Source organism: Lucilia sericata, unplaced genomic scaffold (assembly GCF_015586225.1).
Source record: "Lucilia sericata isolate MDLA Ls3-8-SP2 unplaced genomic scaffold, ASM1558622v1 Contig001061F_arrow, whole genome shotgun sequence".
Taxonomy (NCBI): domain Eukaryota; kingdom Metazoa; phylum Arthropoda; class Insecta; order Diptera; family Calliphoridae; genus Lucilia; species Lucilia sericata.
In genome coordinates, this window is record NW_023995038.1 from 32,778 (window position 1) to 57,234 (window position 24,457).

The 24,457-nt window shown below is 27.3% G+C and overlaps 1 protein-coding gene across 4 annotated transcripts in view; it reads left to right on the forward strand.

Annotated features, from left to right (window-relative positions):
- LOC119609790 overlaps positions 1–24,457 on the forward strand; it is a 62,761-nt gene that overhangs the window by 31,505 nt on the left and 6,799 nt on the right. For all 4 annotated transcript variants that reach the window (XM_037964723.1, XM_037964726.1, XM_037964724.1 and 1 more), the window contains 4 exons: positions 4,934–5,126; positions 5,268–5,547; positions 5,602–5,839; positions 8,513–8,733. In XM_037964723.1, coding sequence (XP_037820651.1) covers positions 4,934–5,126; positions 5,268–5,547; positions 5,602–5,839; positions 8,513–8,733 — 932 coding nt within the window. The remainder of the gene's footprint in view (positions 1–4,933; positions 5,127–5,267; positions 5,548–5,601; positions 5,840–8,512; positions 8,734–24,457) is intronic.

Consider the following 24,457-nt stretch of genomic DNA (forward strand, 5'->3'; position numbering starts at 1 on the left):
CTGCTTAACGGATTTTAAAACACAATGGGTATTTTTCCTCTGCATGAATTTAAATCCAATAAAAATCAGTTAGTTATGTTTTATCTTATTTTATTTTTATCAATATCACGCAAAAAAATATTTAAATATTGATAACTAAATCGAAATACCATTATTAATGCATTTTTAAATAAATATAGTGCACCAATGAAAATTCGCTTGAGAATCATCGAATATTCATTGGTTATAAGAACTTATTTAAATGACGAACTATTTTTCCAAATACGAACACATGCATGCCAATGACACGCTAATGTTAAAATCATGCATGTTTCCCCTAAATATGAACCAGTTCATTATCAGTTCAACCCATGCATTTACTACTTTTTTTGCTGGTTTAACGTGTGTTCAGTTTAAAACAAATATAATAATATAATAGGCACAAAAGTTAAGTAAAATTAGTTTACAATTATAATTATAATGAAATATATAAGGTATGTTTCAAAATTATAAGAACAAACCTATTTCGCTTCAAGTATTGAATGGGTCTACTAAAAAATTTTTACAAATAATACATTTTTGCATTTACTGTTTATACATATACAAAAAATAAATTTGAAATTATTGTTGTTGCATTTCTGAAAGTTTTCCGTTATTTGAATGTTTCATAATTATAAAACCAAGTCAATAAAAACCCATTATGCAACTTAGTAGGCCATAAATCTTGGATATAATTGGTCATAAAATAAAGAAAAAATGTGTCTTTGACATGTCTTTGACATGCCATTCATTCTGACCCTGCAAAAGGTAAAATTTCGGCCATAAAAGACCAACTTTTAAAATTTAGGCAAATTGCTCAGAAATTGGATAGGATTGAGAAAATTGTTAATATTTTTTATTTTTTATCGTGATAATTAAGCACAAACCAAGTGATCAGCACGACAGAAAACACTTTCCCAGCGAAAAATACCCCATATTATTCGTAAAAAGAACAGTTCAACTTTGAGTTTAAAAAATATAAAAGCTTGGATTGGCGTTTCAGTGCCTAAAACAATAGTGTGTTGGACAATTTCAGAAATAAATAATTCAAAATATTTAAAAATGAAGCAAGTTCCGCGGTTACTACCCCATCAAGTATGACTTTATCTATTTTTTTGTAAATGGGAAAATAACTATAAATTTTACATTAGTTTATATTAAAATTAACAGCACGTCCTACGCCAGAACTCTAGAAATTAATTTTGTGCTTTTCATGGCAGCAGTGCTAACTAGATGTAAAGTCCATGGAAAATCTTTGGGGCATACAACCCAATCTAGTTTACTTGGGAAATCAACTGTAGAAAAACCTTAATTTACGAAAAAATGGAATTTCTCAGGAATCATCAAATATTGATCAAAATATAATAAAAACTTTAGTAAAAAGTGTGAATTTTGCAATATTTAATCTTCTTAAATATAAGGGAGGCCGTATAGCAAATAATTTTTTAAAATTGTGTTTAATTTTTAAAAAATAATGAAATGTTTTTATAATTTTGAAACATAGGCAAACTTGTTATTTGAAAAATATTAGAAATTAAGAAAGAAATGGAGACAAATTGCACATCGATGAAAAGCACGTTCGAAGATGATAATTTTTCCAAAATAATTTATAAAATTTATTAAACATTTTTATGAAAAACATTATAATAAAAAGTGTTCTTATAATTCTGAAACACACCTTAGTTGATAAATTCTACAATACAAATAAGAAAAATTCCCATAAGGTTTATAAAAAAGAAATTGTTCAATTAAATCATAATTGCAGTTTTAGAACATTGTTAAAATGTAAATAAAGCGAACAAAAAAAAATAAAAATTACAAATTGATCACGGTTATTAGAATTAAAAGGAAAAAAAATACATTAATTACATCAACACATATATGTGTGTGTGTGTGTGTGTATGTATGTCATATTCCAGTATGGAATGTCCATATGGAATTCAGGGAAAATAAAACGATAATAAAGCCACATGTTAAAGTCATAAAGTAGTATTATATGAAGAAAGAGATATCCTGTCATAAAATAAGTTCAACTTGAGTAAAAGTATATCAAAAAAGTATATGTTTACAATTAATTTTGTTTCTCATTGCACCAGAAACAAAACATTAAAAACATAGAAAAAAAGTCAAAACAGTTCCTCGCTAAATAAACGTTTTAACAAGCTTAAACGAGAAAGCAAATTGGGAAGTTTACAATTAAAAGTCAGTAATAGTGACAAAGCAAACAATATAAAGCAATATAAAAAGACATGTTTAATGTGTGGGCATAAATTATATATTATTTTCCTGAATATGTTCCAACATTTTATGTTTAAAAACATTAATTGAAAGTTCAAATGATTTCATATAATTAGGTAAAGTGTTGAATATGTGTGCAACCCTTACATGAAATGAACGTTCCAAAATTGTACTCAATTTCGGTATAAGAATTTGTACATTACGTTTTGATCTACTAAACTTGAAAAATGATAGCAAATATGAAATATTACCATGACTGAATGTCTTATAAAAGAAAAGCAAAACTCTAAGTTGTACATTTCCATTTCATGGGATATGATTATACACATTTTTCACTTTGTATCAAAGGTATCATGACCATAATTTATGGGTTGTCCATCCATTTTTATAATTGTTTATATGGATGTATAAAATTTCTCATATACAAATTTAGTCTCTAGTTTTTATAGATTATATGCAACGCTCGTTATTGCTAGTTCAACTACATATTTTTCCAAATGCTCATATAGGAATTCTAGTTTAATACTTTCTTAGATATATGAATTTTTGTTATTAATTCATATGGGAGGTGCCACACCCCTATTTCTAGTTCTCCCATTTTTCCTTCAAATTGTTTATATGAATTTCAATGTTACCTGTACAAACTTTTAGAATTTTAGCTCTAATACTTTCCCATATAGACGAAATTTATTATTTTGTTCATATGGAATGTGCCACGCCCCTATTTCTAATCCGCCAATTTATTACCCAAATATTCACATGAATGACATATTTGTTTGTGCAAAATTTGAGGTTTCTAGCTTTAAGCGTTTCCTAGATATACAATTTTTGTATTTAATTCATATGGGGGTGCCGCGCCCCCTATTACTAGTCCTCCAATTTTTCCACCAAATAATCATATGGATGTCAAAATTGCCCATACTAAATTTGAGGACTTTTATTTATTTTTTATTTATTTAATTTGTTATTATACAATTATAACTGAGCCCAAAGGGCCATATATAGTTAACAAATTTACTACATATAATGAAAAACCACTTAACAAAGAGTAAATAACAAAATGTTTAAAAATAAATACAATATAAATCTTATATATATATATATTCTTAAGATAGGAAGAATAAAGAAAGAGAAAGAAAAGGATATAGATATAGAAGAGAAAATGGGGAAAATCTCAATTGCAAGATGGTGATAAAAATCAATTATAAATCATTATTTAGAAGATGAACAAATATTTTATTTTTGAAGGTGTTATAAGAAAATCGAAATGTTCTAAGAGAGCTGGGCAAATTATTGAATATTCTAGCCACTCGCTTTAGTTGTACTATGTTCCGAGATATTCAACTTTTGAAGAAGTGGGCGTGGGACTCCCACTCCCACTTACAATTTCAAAATAAAACATAGCCTATAGTTCCTTCCAGATAAAGGGGAACATACACTGAAAATTTGAAGAAGAACGCTTCAGTGGTTTAGCCATAAAGGGGAACATACACTGAAAATTTCAAGAAGATCGCTTGAGTGGTTTAGCCATCTATAAGGTTCAAACAAACATACATTGATTTTTCTATATATAGATTACGAACAAGAAAGGGATGGAAAAAACTAAATTGTTGCTAGCACTGCTTAAATTAAAAAAATTCTGTATTTGTTATCATGTTGTTTTACTAAAAGTTGATTTACTTGAGATCCCCCCATTGTCCCATTCTGAAATTTTTATATTTTATTGAGAACACTATAAGCTTTTTTTAGTGATGAGATATCCTTGACTGAAGGACGTTTTTCGATATCGTTATCTTTATGTTAAAACTATAGAATTTTAAATAATACCCCATTTACACTGCATCAAAATACAGTAGACTTAAAATCTTTCTTCAAATCTCTTCATATTTTTGGCATTTTGGAAGATTTAATATTTTCTAAAATTTCTTCAAATTGTGTTTGATATGAAAAATTAAAAGGAAATATGGGATATTTATTAGAATTTAATATATAATAATACATAAATAAATAGATATTTAAATATCACATTATCTTCATGTTTTCCAATTTATTTAATCTTTTGTTTGTTTTTTGTCTTTTAAAATCAACTAGATTTGGCTCGAAATCTCGTACTCGTTGCAGTGTAAATGGGCTATAAGATCGCTGTGCCAGGCCAAATCAAATGCTGATTTTATATCTAAAAGAAACATTTTGAAAGTTTTGTTTTACCAATTTTCTTTTAAAACTTTTTCAAGAATTTTACTTGTTGAAGGCAATAATGGGTCTGTACAAATGTGTTGAATTTGGAGTTTTACCAGACTTTTGAATAGGAATTGTTTTAGTTTTTTCCAGTATTTGGGACAGTAGCACAATTTATGGTAACTATTAAACAGATTTGTGAGATATTTATTTTACCTTCCAAAACGGCGATCAAGACTATTGTAGGTATATTACTATATTTTTAATAATTTCTTCGTTCAGACTTCATCCCATTTCTGCTTGTTTTTGGGCAGAGATCTTTTGAGACCTTGTCACCTTGTCCTTTTGTTTTTCGTTTCATCTTGGTTATTTTTTTATTTATTTTTTATAATTGAATTAGTTGTTGTAAGATGAAAGTATAATTAACCGTAAATTTATTCACAAACTACTCCCACATTAGCTAGATAAAACACCTTAATTTATAAATGATAATTTTTAGATCTCGTACCAGCATAACCACTGGCGTGGTAGACCGTTCAGAAATCTTACATCAAGATGCAATAGATCGATTGAGCCCTTTAAACAATACTGGTGTCAATCAAACGGGTATGGAATGTATGTGGTCTGATGTTTCTGTAAATTTAGAAAAGTATGGTGATATTGACCTTGATTGTATCCAGAGACAGAGCGAGGTAAGTGGGAAATTAATTCTTCATTTTAGAAAAAATGGGGAAATCGAAACTAATATTTATCACAGTTTAATATCTCAAAATAATGATATAACTATTAACAATTTAAATTTTAATAAATCTCGCTTGACCTTTTTTTTAAAGAATTTTAATCAAAACCAATTATGCACCAACGTAACATCAGTCTCTCATGTGAGTGGAAACACCAGACGTCATACTGTTGGACCCGGAGATGTTGCTCATGAACAAGCACTTCAAGACCCTAACGTTGTACCGTTAGACTTCAAAAATGAACCTCGAAATAATCAACAACAAGCTGGGAACCATCCTCCTATAAATTTACCCATGTTACAAAATCAACCCCTACATTACTTAACCATCAAAGACCAACACTTATTAAAACCACCCCTCGTTATGGGTGCAAGTAAGTACTATTTTTACATTACCTGCCTAATTAATCTAACAAATTTTATTTTAGCTGGATCATTTAATCGTCGAGCTTCAGATGGAGGAGCCAATTTACCGTATTGCTTTACAACTGGACAACAACTAAACCAAACACATCAGGATCACAATATTCCTCCTGATACCTTTTACATAGATCCTTGTGTCAATGAATTGACAGGTTCAAATGCAAATGAGCAATTTTCTTCAGATGTAACAACTATTAAAACTTCAAATTCTATTCATGATGAGGGTTCTGACGAAATACAAAGGTAATTATTCAAACTATCCAAAACCATAAATAATTAGAACACAAGCTGTTAATTGGTTTTCACAAACATTTTAGTTCTCACGCGAACATTTAATTTTATTTTCAAATTTTCGTATGTTTAAGAAAAAATTAAATTATTTCCCGAATGGGTTTCTTTTTCTTAGCCTTTTTGATATTAAATATGACAATTTTTGGATAATTATCCATTCTCCTAGAAGGGATAACTGAACGAATGCATTCCGTGGATTTTTAACTTCAAATACTCTTGCAATAGTTGAAAGTATTGACCTCAGGATATTCAGGACAAAGTCTTAAAAATGATCTAGTATTATATGCAGTCTATTCCTTTTATAACGAACTCCGGGCACCACTAAAATCTGTTCGTTATAAGCGAAGTTTGTAATAATATGGTTAAAGTTTTTGTAGATCAAAAAATAATGTGGCATTTTACAAAATTAAAAGAATGTGAATTATAAATTTATTTCATATTCTTAACAAAAAAACCACACTATATTCATTAGAAAGATAAATGAATTTTTTTTTCACTCTTCATACTTGGTTTTTCAACCGGCCAGTCTAATTTTTTAAAAATAATTGAGTCCAGTTACTAAAGAGTATTTTTTAAAGACCCTTTGGTTAAACTTTTTTTGATTTACCTAATTAATTAACGGATTTTATTTCAAAAGTGTTTTGATTTTCATCAAACCAGTGCGTGTAAGTTTTTTCACTAACACAATCGAAAAAAATCCTGTTTGTGTAAATTTGTTTTATCATTGCCATCACCCTTAAAGCTCAGTTAGTTTGAAAGTTCCGTAACGTTTCCGTTCTGTGACTGTTTATGTGTAGTTAGTTTCTACGTAAGCAAAAAAAGCAACTCTGATTGGTTGTGTCAAAAATCAGAATTGATTTTCTTTCTTTGTGTTTAAAGCTATATTAATTAATATAAATGAATTAATATTATTACATAATTAAAATAATTATATAAAGTAAAAATATTATCGAAGCATATTTTTTTAATTTCTTTTTTGGTCTTTTTTTTGTACATAATTTTTAAAACTTCACTGTTTTTTTCTTGTTTACATTTTTTTGTATTTTATGTCAGCTGTTTATAACTGTCACTTAACAACTTAATTACAATTGGAACCACAACCGCTGTCGACAATGAGTTTTCATACATTTTGTATGGAGACTCTCCATTGGAGAGCAAAATATCGTCTTGTGTTGACGGAACGTAGAGACTAACTGAGCCTTTAGAGTATTAAAGCTTTTTACCACACATAAATTGTCTACATAGTTGCACAAAATCGCTCGAAATAATAGTACAATGTTTTTATTTATTGCACTAATTTTCTTAAATTAATACATACATTTGAAATTGTCAATTGCAATTTGGATTTATTAAATCCAAAGAAATTGTTGGATTTAACTAATTTCGATATGGCAATGTATCGCATTCACACAACAAAACCAAAATAATTTTCAAAGAAATAAATTTGTTTTTTTTTTAGATTTTTTCAAAATCTTTTTCCTAAATAATAGCTTTGTTCCAGAACTTATCTGGTTAAAGAGAATTAATGAATTTTCTCTTCGTACTTATAAAAAGTACGGGAACGGGAAAACAAAATTTCTCTTTCAATAAATTTGTTTTGAAGTTTATTCATATAAATTTCTATTGAAATTAAAATAAAATTGAAAAACTACAATCACATATACTTATTTATGAAAACAAATCAAAAATATCAAACATTTTTTGTTTTCAATGTATTTTTTTAAACAAATAATTTATTTGACAATTTTTTTTCTATTTGCCAGGAAAAAATGTTCTGGCTAAAACCTGCAAGTTCTGGCAAAGAGAAAATAATTTTAATTGCTCAAATTTGTTCTCTTTTACAATTTCTGGTAAAAACCTGCAAACTTGACAAGTAAAGGAACAAAGCTAATACTAAAGCATTTAGTATTAGAAAAACAAACAAAGAAAAATCAAAATGTCAACAAAATTTGAATAAAGCTATAGCCATATAGTAGGGATATAGGCGAAACTGAAGGGGTTGTCAAACAAAATTTGTTATTCTCATCACACAGACGAGTTCTGAGAGAATAAAACACACTTGAGAGAACTAAACGCACTAACGAAATAGCACTTAATAGTTTTTCTTATCACTTAAACTTAATATTTATTATTTTTTGCGATTTGAATTTAGTTGAAAATGTTAAAACTTACTATTTTTTAATGTAACTTACGCCTTTTTGGGTTTCAGAAAAAACAAATTCTCAAGGGTGTAAGTTCCATATCTCCGTAAGTAAAACAAAAACCGCAAATTTTTCTTCAAATAATAATTTGTCAATAAGAAATAAGCTTAACTTGAGAAAATGTTGAACATTTTTGGTTTATTTATCATTTTAGACGGTTTTTTGCTTCTCCTGAAAAATTTGTTCAATGTAACTTAGGTCTTTTTGGATTTCATATGACGATTTATTAATTATTATAATAAAATAAAAGTCTTATAACTATTTTACATTATAAATATAATATACACAAGTGTTCAATATATACAAAATTTTAATTCAAATCCCGCTAATTATCCATTATTAGAAGCATTACTTCCCAATTATTATTTCCTGAATATTCCTTATTTTTGCTTATGCTTATATTTAAATAATATTTTCATTTCAGATATATGAAGAAACGTGGTTGCACTAAACGCCACACCGTTGGTTGTACAGAAGATCTTTCCGTGTCCCGCCACCCAGGTGAACAGCAGAACTTGCCTCACGTATCGGTAAATTTAAAACCTCAGACGCCAACAGGAGTTATTTCTCAAAATACTGGGTGTGTAGGTGGTGGAATGCGTACGAGGCGTACAGGTTTACTTACTGTAACAGAAAGACCTCCCGGTGAGTCAACTTTATAGATTTAGAAATTGTCGATAGAAAATGCACTCTAAATAATTCATGTCTCATTGTGAAGATAAATATTCCTACCTAAATATGTTTTGACGTAACGAAATATTTAACTAAAAAATGTATGTTTTTAACAAAATTACATGTTTAACTAAAACCGAGCAAAATCACTAATTACAAAGTTACCAGAAAGAGCACATCGATTAAAGTACTTAAAATTCTACTAAAAAAATGGTTATTTTTGTTCGAGTTGATCCAAATATAAGCCCTTATTATTTTTCCGGAAATAAGTGGTTTTGTGAGTTTTTATAGAATTACACTAGTTTACAACGATTTTGTACATGACATAAAATCTATGTGGGTTCTTTTTTTGCCATCTTAGTCCAAAAATATATTGAAACAAATCTAGGACGTCAAATTTTAAATTAGGAAGTAAAAGTGTAATATTTAGAATTTTAGTTATTTTTTATAGAAAAAATTTTTATTGGTCACAACACTCTAACAACATGTTCTTGTCACAAAAGTATTGAAAATTCTTCCAAGAGTTTTTCGAAAAAAAAATTAAAATAGAATGTTAGAAATGAATTATGAGGGTAAATTTCGATCCGTAATTTTTTAATTCTGAAATAAATTGTCAATAAAAAATCTGGTAAAATTCATTAATGCAGTACAATTTAATTGTCCTATAGTAATTTTATATAGTTTATTATCTTTTTAAATAATTCAGTTCTTTGAATTTTTTTATAATTACATATATAATTTTGTCTTGAAAGAACCATTGTTAAGTAAAAATTTGTACCCGCTTATGGCCAATAGGCTAGGTTATTGAATATTGTTAAATAAAGATAAAAATGGGTTAAGGAAGCCCTAAATGTAATGTTATTAAATTTTTTTTACAAGCGAAATTAAGCATAATTATATTATTATTAAATAAAACTACTACATTTTTTATAAAATTTAAGAAAAGGTATAATGTAATTCACGAACTATTTTCATAAAAAGGAAAAACTCGTGTGGATGATAAATTGTTAATTAAAATTAGAAAAATTAATTTAAAATGAACAAAACTGTTTGCATAAAATAATATTTCGTAAATTTTACCACATTTATTCAAATTTTACAATTTATGTAAATTAATTTTTCTAAGATTATCTTGCATTATACTAAAATATTTCGTTCATATTAATAAAATATTTCGAAATGCGAAACAACGGAAGATTCGTACAATGTACGACATTTTTCGTATATATTAGGCATGGATTATTTTCAGTGTAGGGAAAAAATAAAAACTGTTAATTAATCATTAGACATAGATATCCCTTTTCAAAAATATACCGTCACCTAAAATGCAAAAAGGGCGTTTCAACACTTTTTTTTAAATTTTACAGAAGAGGCCTAAATAAAATGAAATATTTTATTGTTATAAAAACGCCATTTTCTTACAAGTATTATATCCTAACATCAATAAACATTGTCCGTTTTGTTGAATTTTTTTAGTAATTATGATTCAGAAAATATTTTAAGAGTATAAATTTTTTTTCAAATTTTCAAACTTAATTTCGAATAATTGGACATAATATTATATTTTCATCAAGTGCAGTTCGAATTTTCAAAAATTTAATTTAATGTTTATGATTTAGTGATTATTTAATTTTCGAATCTAAGTTCTGCATTGTCCGTTTTGTTGCATTTTTTTAGTAATTATGATTCAGAAAATATTTTAAGAGTATAAAATTTTTTTCAAATTTTCAAACTTAATTTCGAATAATTGGACATAATATTATATTTTCATCAAGTGCAGTTCGAATTTTCAAAAATTTAATTTAATGTTTATGATTTAGTGATTATTTAATTTTCGAATCTAAGTTCTGCACAATTTCAGCAAATTCGGTTTGATATCAGTGGTAAAGAAATTTAGCTTACTGTTAATTTCTGTTTAAAAACGCCCATTTTTAACTGTGTTTTAAACGTAAATATCTATAACTAGCATACCCCGGGTGCTTCGCTACCCTAACCCAAATTAAATAGATATATACATACAAAATTTGTATTACTTTTATAGACAATTTTAATTGATTAAACGTTTTTTTTAATTTTTCTGTTTTTATATTCAATATTATCGAAATTTATCACGTGAATAAATTCGCATTCAGTAAGGAACGTGTATTTTTAGTTTAATCGTTTAGCTTCCACATATTTCACATGTCATGTGTTTCGGTTCCCCATTATAGAGAATCCAAAAGGTACTATTTGAAGAAATGAAAATTACAAAAAGTACCAAACAATTTACCAGAATTTAGTCCTATATAGACCTTAGTACCCGAATTCCAAAATAATATACCAATAGCTTATTTTGTGTGAGTAAATTAACTATTTTTTTAAATTTTTTAAAAATTGGCTCATTTAGTTTGAATTGAATAAATTAAAATTTCCTTTTTTCCCATTTTGGTACTTTTCCCCAGTGAAATAGCAAATATTTTGTTTCAATAAATATTACAAAGTTATTACGTAATTTAATAGGTATACGTCAATAACTCAAAAAAGTTTTCTTAATGTGCTGAAAAAAGTACCAATACCAAATGCAATTCTCCCTTTACACCCAAAAAGGACTGAATTTTAAAAAAGTGCGAAATAGGTGTCTCATAATTTTGGAAGATATATCCAAAATATTTACAAAAATTGTATTATGTTTATTAGTTAAAAAGTTATAAAGGGCCAAAAAAGGTACCAAAATCACCTTTGTTACACATTTTTAACCCTCAAAATTACGAATTTCAAAAAAGTACCAGACACCCATTTGATCATTTTAAGAGTAGATACAGGTACATTTAATATCATTAATATTGTGTAAAATAATTAAGAAACCCAGTTTTACCAGTTTTTTTCTTTTAGGGGTAAATGTACAAATTTCCAAAAATCTCTCCTTAGTGGATCTACTTAACCAAAAATACACCTACTGTCAAAATTTCATGATTCTAGGTTCAGCCGTTTGGGCTGTGCGATGATGAATCAGTCAGTCAATATATATAGATTTCTAAAAGCATACATATGTACATACATATATATTTAACTGTATAATTAAATAGGAATATATATCTTCGCACACTTCTATATGCATACAAATTAACATATTTTTTCGTAGATATTAAGAAATTTTTTTTATTTGACGAAAACCATTTGAAAGTAAAATATTAAAGAAATATCAAAACATTTCGTAGAATTTATGAGACATTTTTATATGTTAGACATGGATTATTTTCAGTGTACATATCACATTTCAACACAGTCATTTATTTTTTAAACAATAACTTGTAATTGCCTAAACTCAATCCAATTTAACAAACTTCTTATGTATCTGTTGATCTAAATAAAATTAAATGTATGTACATACATATGTACATGCATATTAATGTACTACATGCATTTCTCAAAACCATGCAGCAAGTTTTAACATTAATCTCATATGCCTAAAAATTTATATACATATACAGTCAAATTCGTTTATAATCGGGTTACTATTAAAATTTGTTCGTTATACGCGAAGTTCGCAATAAGACTGGTGAAGTTAACAAGTCCAAAAAATAAAATGATATTTTTCGCAATTAACGATTTCTTTCATACTTTTTAGAAATATCCACCATTGGTTATATTTGTTCACATACCATAACACATATCGCTCATTTACTTTAAGACTACAAAAAAATAATTGATATCATACTTTACAAATGACATCTTAATCACATTAAAAAATGGGATTACATATTTTTCGCTTTTATAAACCAGATATTTCCTTACAAATGAAAAACAAGTTAAAAGTGATGAAAGAGGCGCGAATAGTCACTACAAATAACATATTCGAAGTACATCAAATTTTGGTGAAAAACCGATGAAAATTACGTAAGCGTGTCATTGAAAGAATGTGGTTTATTTATGACATCGAAATGTCGAATTTATACTGCTTCTAAAAATAAGATTAGATTTAGTCATTTGTCCAATGACACGCTAATGTAAAATTCATAGGTTTTTAATGTAAAATACAGTGAATCAACTAAGTTTTTTGCCTACATTTTTTTAAGAGAATTTTGTTTTTTGTTCATAAATAAAATTCAAAAAAAAAGGTAAAAAGTAAATTTATGTTTTCCAATTGAAAATAGAGATTGTGTAGAATGGGAAAACCAAGAAAAAAACATTAAAGTAAAAATTTTGGTGCATTTGTTGTTGCATTTTATTATTTTTCGTCAGAATTTGCTCGTCAATGAAGTATTTTGCATGTTGAAATTTCCAGTTAATTTCGTTGGGGGTTTCAAATTATTTTTTAATTGCTTTTTGGAATTTATTGTTAAAAAGAACACGTGTTAAGTATTTTTCAATTGTAATTTTTAAAAATCATATCCTTATTGTGTGAAACTGTGTAGTTATTTGCGTTAAAAATGTTTTTTAGAACAAGTATAAATCAATGAAATTCAAATATGAGATGTTTAATCAACCATTAAAAAATATAAAATATAGAAATTAATGAAATAACACAAAGAATTATTTAAAAAACGCACTGAGTTGTCTTTCAAAATCTTTAACTGCCAAAGGAAAACGACTTGTATCCAGCAAAAACCATTGGAGTCCTCATTTATCTTCTCCAAAGTCCATATATGTACGAACTTAAAAGAACAGTATGTTTAAATTTAGACCTCTAAACAGACCTTAGGTTGCTTGGAAACAATATAAGGTGAACTATCGTGTGGTACGGGAAAAATACTTAATTTAGATATTTACAAATAGAGGCGGTTCTCACCACCTAAGATCCACAAAAGCAATACTTTTGAGCTAATACATACACTTATATTTAGTTAGAACCCAAATCAAGAATAACTATCCAACTACGCCTACTGTATTTTATTCATAAAATAATGCATTCAAAATATGAGGTAGAATATCAAAATTCTAGCATGTAATAGTTCTATAGTGGTATACGGTGATATCCCCATACTTAGAGTGGCTAGGATGGTACTTAGTGTTAGCTTTATTGAATAAGAATCAATATTATACAATTCTAAATAAAATTCACACAGTACTCCCCAAATAGATGGGGTTTCCGTAATGTAGTTTTTGTTTATCAATACAAAATGACCAAAAACCCAGATTATTTTTGTTCTAATCTATAGATTTATACCCCACTAAAATTTTTTTCTATGTCCAAATCCATTGATTTCCTAATATATCATGTATCCAATTCAAAATTACTAATTATTTTCGAAATTAAATCAAAGAAACGATAGATTTCATGTAAAGTCAAATATTGAAAAATTCTTATAGGTATATAGGATAATAAATCGGTTAAGAAATGTCCAAACTTAGTTGTTCCACTACTAAAATATCTAAAAAATGTTATTCTAATATATAGGAGTAATAAAAATATTAAATTTTATAAAATAATGCAGCAATATTAAAAAAATGAACAAAAAACCTAAAAAAGCAAAATACATTATTGACCTTAAAGATTAACAATACGTTCACATTTTATCAAAAATCTCGTCAATTAATATCACGATTTTACTTTTTATGGTAGAAAATTATAATATAAGATATTCTTTAAAAAATACTACAAACCAATTTGCTATAAATAATTGTTCAGATAAAGCTTTTTCTTAAAATTTATAAAATTTTACATAGGCAAATTACTTAATTGATTCACTGTATGTATGTGTTCTTTAAAAAGAAAAAATAAATTAAAAATACTTTCTCTTTGTCAGAACTGGCAGTTTTAGCCAGAACATTTTTTAATTTAGTTTTATTTTAATAGAAATTTGTTTGAATAAACTTCAATACAAATTTAGTAAAAGAGCAATTTGGTTTTTTCTGTTCGCATAAAAAACTTCACCCGTCTTATTACGAACTGCGCTTATAACGAACAAATTAGACCGGTTTTGAATGTAAAAAAGAAAAATTTAAATCCATCAGGATTTAAAAAGATATGGAAGCTTAAAGAAAATTTGTTACAAAAAAGTAGTTAAACATTTTTGTTTTCAAAATGAGAGCATTTTTAAATTTAATTTATTTTTCGATTTTTTGTAAATAAATAATGTAGATAGTGTCTACAGATTCCCAACTTTCATTTGATACTAATGTTAGTACCATACAGTACATATAAATATTTAAAATATTCGTTTGAAATTGTAAGTCCTTTAAACTTTGAAGTCCTTTTATAAGGATACAAGAGCTGATTGTAAAAATCGGAGTATGCAGAATTGCTCTAAATTGACTCTAGTTTCACATGCATTCAACTTTTCTATGTGTGAAAGCTTTTTTTAATTGTTACAGGGTGTAATAAAACTTATTCGTTTGATTTCCAAAATTTCAAAACATATTTTTGTTTAAGTTCAATGAAAGCTATTGAACCTGTCATTTCGAAAAGGGAATGAGTCCTTTAATACAAACTTTTCAAGGAGATGAATATATGTTTGGTATAAAAAATTCTATGGGTCTAAAATAGTTAAACATAGAAGTTGACAGATAAAAACACAAGTAATTTTCGTAATATTTATTTTTGTAAAAAAAAAAACAAAGATATCGTACATACACATGTTTTGAGATAAAGTTTTTCCATTTTCATAAAAATAGATTTTGATGGAGAAATATACAGCGAACAATCCCGCATACGTGATGTAAATTTCAAAAACCAAAATATATTTTTGGAATTTTTATAGCATTTTGAAATTTTTCAATCTAAAAAATAACAATTACTGCATGCAAAACTTTCTATCTTTTCCTAATAATTGTTTTAAAATCTATTATGTATTTTGCATGCCGAACACAAATCCTTCAAAATATTTAAATCCACCCAATGGGTTTCGAGATATCGCCCATTATGATACAAATTTTTTTAATTTTATAGCCTCTTTAAAACCCCCCACAGAGGAGTGACTGTGGGACTAAGCGTTGGAAATGAGTTGGTGTTAATTGTATATGGTACGGGATGAATGTGGGGTATGCGGGCCTCACCCACCCGTTCATCTAGAATAAGTGTGTCGTATATGTTTTTCTCTTATGAATGTGTCGAATGAATGAGAAGTGTGCTGGGTTGAATGATGATGGACGAAAGGTATCATATACAAATGATACCATTGAATTTTCCTTGTCCAGATATGTTCAGATATGGAAGTGATGTTTTACATCTCGGAAGTTAAGCAACGGGCAGCAATGGTCAGATATTATATAGCTCAAACTTGCCACTTAATTTCTTCATTGAAGATTGAAGAATGTGTGTGAAGTTTCCACACATTGGAAACTCATTCCAATGTAAAAATATCGCGATTTGAAAATTGAAAAATATGTTAACATCTCCTAAAAGTACATACACATAATTGTCAATAACTCTGAAACTACTTAAAGTCTAACATAATTTTTGATTTCATATTATTATATTATTTCATAAGCCAAAGATATTGTCTTTAAATCGTATAAATAGAACATTTTACTTCCAAAAGGTTAAAGGTCAATTTTCATAGTGTATAGTTCAATGTCAAATAGGGCAAAAATTATACAAATACATGCACAGAAAAAAATAATACATAACTAGAATGAATTTTGTAATAAATTGTATGAATCGAACATGACCTTTTTTTCCAAACCATTTTCATTCAGAATATTAAAAGTTCATAAGATGTATGAAATTGTTTTTTCGTTCACAGAAAAAATTAATTTTAAAAAATTTTCAATTAAACGATTAATCAAAAATTTTAAAAGGGTTCAATTCATTTTGTATTTGATTCATAAAAATGTATAATCAAATACGTATTTAACAACAACAAAAATAGAAAAAAATAAAAATTTTGTGTACGAAATCAATTATAAGTAGTAATTGAATATACAATTTTTGTTATAGGTTGAACTTCAAAACATAAAATAATTGAAAACGAGGTTTTGGTAATTGAAATCGTTTTTCAGTTTTTTCTGTGTTTGTAAAAAATAGATTCTTTTCGGGCTATTAAATGTATTTAAATTGTGCAAAAAAATAATAAAATATAACTTTGTGATAAAAATTACTTTAAAGTGCTATAAGCGAATTTTCGCGACAAAGTTTTGAAGTTTTAAGAGAGAGTGGCATTCTTACATGTGTGTTGGAGTTGCACAGTACTCGTCGGTGAGAAGAGCGTAACGTTACTGTTGTAAAAAAACGTCACAGTTTCATTTCTTGGTGCTTTTCAGTGCTATTGGAAAACAAAATATGAAATAAAAAACATCAACAAATATAGAAAATTTTAAACATTAAACATCACAATACTTCAAAACTTTTTCGCGAAAATACCGGGATAATAGGACTTGAACGACGTTTTTTCACAAACACATAACTATTTTTTAATTTTTTACACAATTTTATCGCATTTAACAATCCGAAATATTTTTATTTTTCACAAACTAAAAAAATATTTTTTTAATTTTTTTGACAATTAATTTTTGTGTGTTGAAATTAAAATTGACAAAACAAAGTTGTATATTTTGGTATTGAAAATGAAAAAATTATTTAAAATAAACTAATTTTTTTGCATAAAAAGAGATTTTAAGTGCGAAAAATATATTTTTTAATTGTTTACTGATTAGATGTGGGCAAAATAAAGTAAAAAATCTGCGAATGTAGAAATTTAAATGTTATTTATTTTTCCTAAAATCTTTATGTACGATTTTATGCAAGTCTGCATGTTTGGAAAGTGTGGTGAAAGTGGTTGGAGCTCCAATACTAATACAAAAATTCTACCAATACATACTTAGAGTTAGGTACCGAATGACAACTCCTTTACGTACCAACTGACAAGCCCCAATTTCTTTATATTCTTTGGCTTCTAGCAAAGAATAATAAGAAATTGGACTATGACATTGTTTTACAACAATAACATATCCCTCTCCACACAGACGAGTTTTGTGTGAATTCAACACATTGGTGAAAATCCGACTCTCTCACAATACTTCAAAACTTTTTCGCGAAAATGTGAAGATAATTTCACTTCTTGCGCATTTCCTTACACACACAACACATTTTTTAATTTTTTTTGCGCATTTTTACACCGTTTAATAGCCCGAAATAGTTTTATTTTTTATAAACGAAAAATATATATTTTTTTAAATTTTTTGACAATAATTTTTTAGGAATTTAAATAAAACTAGAAAAAACGAAGTTGTAAATTTGAGTATTGAAAATGGGAAATAATATTAAAATAAACATAGTATTTTGCAAATATGAGAATAAACAAATTGAAAAATGTATTTATTAAATGTTTACAGATTAAATGTGCAATAAAAAGATTAAAAAATATGTGAAAGTATAAATATAAATGTTTTATATTTTTCCTAAAAATTTTAAGTACGTTTTTATGCAACTATGTAGGTTTGAAATCAGTGGTGAAAATGGTTGGAGCTACAATACTTATACAAAAATTCTACCAATACATTCTTAGAGTTAGGTAACGAATGACAACTCCTTTAGTTACCAACTGACAAGCCCCAATTTCTTTATATATTCTTTGGCTTCTAGATTATGTTTAAATTTTAAACTTTGAACATATATTTAACTTATTTTTAAATATTAATAACTTTAGTCAATGAACGCAGTTCATAATATTTATGTGGTACATTCTAGTGAAAACTTTTCGATGGAGACTAGTGTAGTTCAAGGGTAAAGAATGATAAACTAAAGATTACGTAGTCAAGCGAACACAATTAAAACTTTCTGCGCATATAGCAGCTCTGACGTCACACAATCTTTGTTCCTATTGGTTAATAATTTTCAGCTATAAATATAACAGTGGAACAATTTATTATTTTTATCTAAAAATTAATGGATAGTAACCATTATTTTCAAAAATTTATTTTTTTATTACAATTTCTTTTAAGAAAAATATTTAACAATATTTTAAATATGTACTAAAAAGTAAAAAAAATATACATAAAAAAGGCTCAATGTAAAATTTCTCACTCGTTTTTTGAATATACATTTTGATTACATTTGTCCACTGTTCACTCCATGTTTATGTTTTTTCCTCCAAATGTTGGTTTCGTTTTTGTCCTGGAACCTTTTTACCGCACTTCACTACACTTCTTTATCGTTTTATATTTTTTAATGTTTTATTTGAGTAAATTTAAGGCGAAATTTGTTATATTTTTCAAGAACCGATGTAATATTTTTTTCTAAACTGTCAAAGTAAATTAAATTGCAGGGTTACCAACCATTATAATACACATTAGATTTTTTCAAGAAATTGTAATTACTACACATGAAACATATTTGGAAACCTTCTAAAGGGAACAACTACGTCATCTAACGGTAAGTCACGCACAAGGCGTAATCTTGAGTTTATCATTCTTGTTCAAGAGTTATTATTATCGTATGAAAAATTAAACAAAGTATAAAACAAGTAAGAAAGTATAGTCGGGCGTGGCCGACCATATGATACCCTACACTAGTTATGAATATTAAATGTGATTTATTTTTCATAATAAAGCATTTATCTTCAATATTCCCTTGATCCGATACATTTAAGCAATTTATGGATGAAAAGCTAATTTTCTGAAAGAGGCTTTATATGGGGGCTAGGGGCAAATATGGACCAAGCCCGATAAAATTTTGTGAATATATTTATATTTACATAATATTTTATTTGGGCTTTATATGGGGGCTAGGGGCAAATATGGACCAAGCCCGATAAAATTTTGTGAATATATTTATATTTACATAATATTTTATTGAGCTGAATTTCATCACGATATTTGTGTTTATAAGTTAATTTGGGACATTCAAGTAATTTTCTGAAGGGGACTTTGTATGGGAGCTAGGGTCAAATGGGGCCCGATCTTAGTTGTGCCGTATTTTATCGATATATCTGTATATTTAACATAATTATGAGCTCAGAAGCCCTTTTCGGGGGGTTCTGTTCTATGGGGGCTAGGTGAAATAATGGACCGATTTTAACCATTTTCAATAGGCTTCGTCCTTGGGCCAAAAAAGCGTGCATGGACAGCCAGCCAGCCAGACGGACGGACGGACATAGCTTAATCGACTCAGAAAACGATTCTAAGCCGATTGGTATACTTTAAGGTGGGTCTAGGATGAATATTTTTGTATGTTACAAACATCAGCACAAATCCAATATACCCTCCCCACTAAAGTGGTGTAGGGTATAAATACACATTAGTAACAATTTTAATTTATATGGTAAATTACATTGTATCTTATAAACCACTGATCCGATTTAAATGAAATGTACAAACAAATTATTGAGGAGGATCAGGCCTTACTGAAAGTATCTTTTGTCATCACAATATTAAAATAAAGGTGGAAAACAGCGTGTTAGAAGTGAACTCTTCAATAATTATTTTAAAGTTTCCAGCAACTATAAATGAGATCAAATTTAACTGATCATAAACTTCTCGTAATCTATACAATACAGTAAAGCTAGATCCATATTGCAGTACTAATTAAATTTAAGGGTTTAATAGATATAATTTAAATATAGTAGTGGACAAAAGTTAAACAATTAAACTAAAACAATTTTTCCATTATAACTTAGTACTACCATTAAGTTTTATAATACTCTACTCTACTATAAAAAAAATTCAACTTCAGCCAAATCGGTCCATATTTGCAGATTTGTGAAGCTTTAACATCGAAGCTTTATAATCGAAGTACTTTCATTTAACACCACGTATTTCACCTTGTATTTTAACAGGGTGGCAACAAAGTAAATTTTCGGTAAAGCTGCAGTTTAAGAAATACAGGGCATTTTCCATATAAATTGAAATTGATTCCACTTTGATTTTTTCTGTTTGTTTAATTTTTCATACGATTTTATATAAAAAAAACTTGCTTTAAATTACGTTTTGGTTAATAATTCCTGAACTAAACGAGCCTTCATGTCCCTTTATAATTTTTAATACGGGGCTATCTGATATATTTGGCATTGAACAATATACTATGAAGATTGACCCTTAACCGTTTGGAAATAAAATACGATTTTAAAGTCTTTAAAACGAAATCAAAAATTATCCTGTACTTAAAGGAATTTCAAAGTTATAGGCAATTATATGTATATACTTTTGGACAATTTAAAATTTTTTTTAATTTTTCAATTTTTTATCAAAATATATTATGTAATTTCATTATTTTAAATTTCTCTTCAAATTATCTTGAACTACTATTCGCAACATTCGCAAAAAATAACATTTATTCGCTTTCGCTAAATTGGCATTCGCAACAACTCTACCATAATGTAATATTATAGCCATAAGTACAACAGCAGATAAGATATTATTGAGATATTTTTTCATACAAACTTAATTTTTCAATGGCTTAAAAATGGTTGTACTTGAAAACATCTGATTTTCACAGGGAATATATAAAACACTCCAATAAATGAAATGACATCAAAAAGTGACCCGTGTCCTTTTCGAAATGTCTGTGTCTGTTGTTGTTCAGCATTGAATTTACATATGTACATACAGTGTCTCTCATAATTATTCGAATTTGGGTAAACTATAAAAAGAAACCAAATTTAATAATATATTTTGTGTGCAAAATAAATAAATTAATTTGTTATATTGTCTAGATGGTCCTTATGTTTGATATCACGCTTTTTAAAACTTGAAAAATTTGCATTGACTTAAATTAATTGTCGATTTTAAAAAAAAAGTTCATGAAATTGCCTCTCAAAAGTATACGAATTTTTCCTGTATTTCATATTTGATCATATTATACGCAACACAAATTTTAGAATCGAATGGTTTTTATGCGTAATATTGTTTTAAGGGGTTACTATCCACGGAAAGGATATATTTTTGGCCCATTTGGTCCACAATTTTGGGGAATTTGTACATTTTTTCAAGTAATATCATTAAAATGGCGATTTTTGGCCATAATTGTAAATTTTTCTCCTTATTTCCAGAGATAAAACAAAAATTTGATATTGGGACTTAAAAGACGCCTTGGGGTATCTAAAAATAATATTTTTTGTTACAAGAATCTGTATTTAAACGTTCCAAGATAAATTATTCGGATCATTCTTCTTTCGCTAATTCAATATATTGGAACTTAAGTCCATTTTTATAATACTAGGATCAACTATTTTCGGGGAAAGTTTTCTGGTATATATTCTTTTAGATATCAGCTTTTATACATTTTAAGTTTTCAATGTGTTGTGGAAGTGTACATCTCCAAAACATGCCTCTAAAAAACACCATACAAAATAGTAAAATCATTATTTTTATATATCAATGGCCTCCATGCTGCATGGCACGATATCATTATGATCTAACTCAAAAATGTTGATATGTGTTTAAATATTATTTACTATGATCAAATTAAAACCAAAATTTTGGACTTACAGTGTTATTGTAAGGGGCAACATAAGCGTGAAAGTTACGAGTAGTAAAAACTGAAATCTACTATATAGGATGACGTTTTGTTAAGACATGTTTTGGGGTTGTATACCGCTATAATATATTGAAAATTTTAAATATATTAGTGCCAATATGTACATGAATATACACTAAACAACTTTGTCGGAAAATATCGTTCCTAGAGGTACGAAAAGGGACTTATGATCCAGATTATTCAATTAGAAACTGAAAAAAGACACCAAAACTACATCCTTATAACAAAAAATATTATTTTTAGACACCCTATGGGTTCTATTAAATTCCAATATTAAATTTTGGTTTTATCTCTGGAAAAAGGGTGAAAACATTACAAATATAGCCAAAAATCGCAATTTTAATGATATTACATGAAAAGAGGGTACAAATCCCCCAAAATTGTGGACCAAATGGGTCAAAAATATATCCATGCGGTTGATAGTTACCCCTTAAAACAATATTAAGCATAAAACGATGCGATTCTAGAATTTGTGTATCGTATAATATGATCAAATATGAAATACAGGAAAAATTCGCATACTTTTGTGAAGTAGTTTCATGGACTTTTTTTAAAAAAAGCACAACTAATTTAAGTAAATGTAAAGTTTTCAAGTTTTAAGGGGCGTGATATTAAAACTAAGGACTATGTAGACAATATAACAAATTAATTTATTTATTTTCCACACAAAATATATTATTAAATTTGTTTTTTTTTCATAGTTTACCTAAATTCGAATACTTATGAGAGACACTGTACATACTCCAATAAAATAACATAGCCCAATTCATGATCTGGTGTATTTTTCCAATGGTGTTTATGCAATTGTAAACTCCGATTCCAAAACACAAAATACACTGGTTTTTGCTTTAAATCCGTTCTTACCTCTATCTCCGGTGCTTCTAGAAGACAAATTAGAATTATTTTTGTCGTTCTTAGTCCATTTTTTGTTAAATTTAATCATTTTTATTGCTTTTTTCGTTTCCATTTGTTTTTTTATTGTTTTTTATTTTATTTTTTTTTTTTTTAATTTTTGAACTGTCAGTTTGCATTGCAAAATGTTGAGTAAATAAAAACTACGTTTCTAAGAGTATTTATGTATATTTTGTTTGTGTTGTGTAAAAACTATTTTGCTAATGTAATTTTAGTCAACGCCAAGCAAAAATTTTATTAGTTCCCCAGCAAAAAATAACTGATGTCATGCTTTACAAACGACATCTTAATCACATCTAAAAATGCGATTATATATTTTTCGCTTTTATAAACCAAAAATTTCCTCACATGCAAAAACCCAGTTAAAAATGAGGAAATGATGTAAAAAAGTCACTAGAAACAACATATTCGAAGTATGTACTTCAAATTTTGGTGAAAACCCAATGAAATTTACATAAGACTGTGTTTTAAGAATGTGGTTTATTTTTGACTTCCAATTATCGTATTTTTACTGCTTCTATAAATAAGATTAGATCCAATTCATAGTTGTCAATAATGAACAACATCCCTCCAATGACACGCTAATGTAAAATTCATAGGTTTTTCACCCGAATTTGAAGCACTTCGGGTTACTAGTTGTGATGAAAATACTACATCTTTTTCCACACTTTTTTTTCTGGGTCCATAACTAGATCTAGAATGCATGATTATAGCCGGTACTCGTTCTACTTTGGCGTTGAAACCAATGGATTTTGTTCGAAATTGTCACCTTCGGAACTAGATCTAAGGAATCGTATAATTCAGTTGTATGTACAAATATTCATATGAATGCGTTTTCTATTTCGATAAAAATTATTTTGAACTATTTAATTTTTGAAATTTTTTTAAACTGATTCCAAGAAGTTGTTTCGAAGTTGTTTTAAAGAACAAAACTCTTCAAAATTATTTTAGAACCAAAACAATGATCCGAGGAACGGGTTTCAGAAGTAATGGCGACATCACTAGGTAGTTGTTTAAGAATCTGAAGTGGTTCTGTTTGCATTCGTTCTAAATATTATTGTCTTCTTTTTTCCAAGTTCTAAATTTATTTTGTTTTTAAATTAAATTTAAATTCCAATAAAATTTTATTAAGGCCCATTATTACAACTTGCGAATAAATAAATTTACGATTTTATAATACCGATAATTTGTTTATCGTTATTATATGTATACGAGTTATCTGTATTATTAAATCCTACTTTTCGTTATTGCCAAGTTGTAATAATGGGCCTTAGAATTTAAATTTACTAATTTTCTATTATAATTAAATTTTATTTTTTGCTTTATATAAACCTATGTATGTTTTTTGTTTTTTTTTTTATTTTATTTTTATTAATTTGTTTTTATTAATTT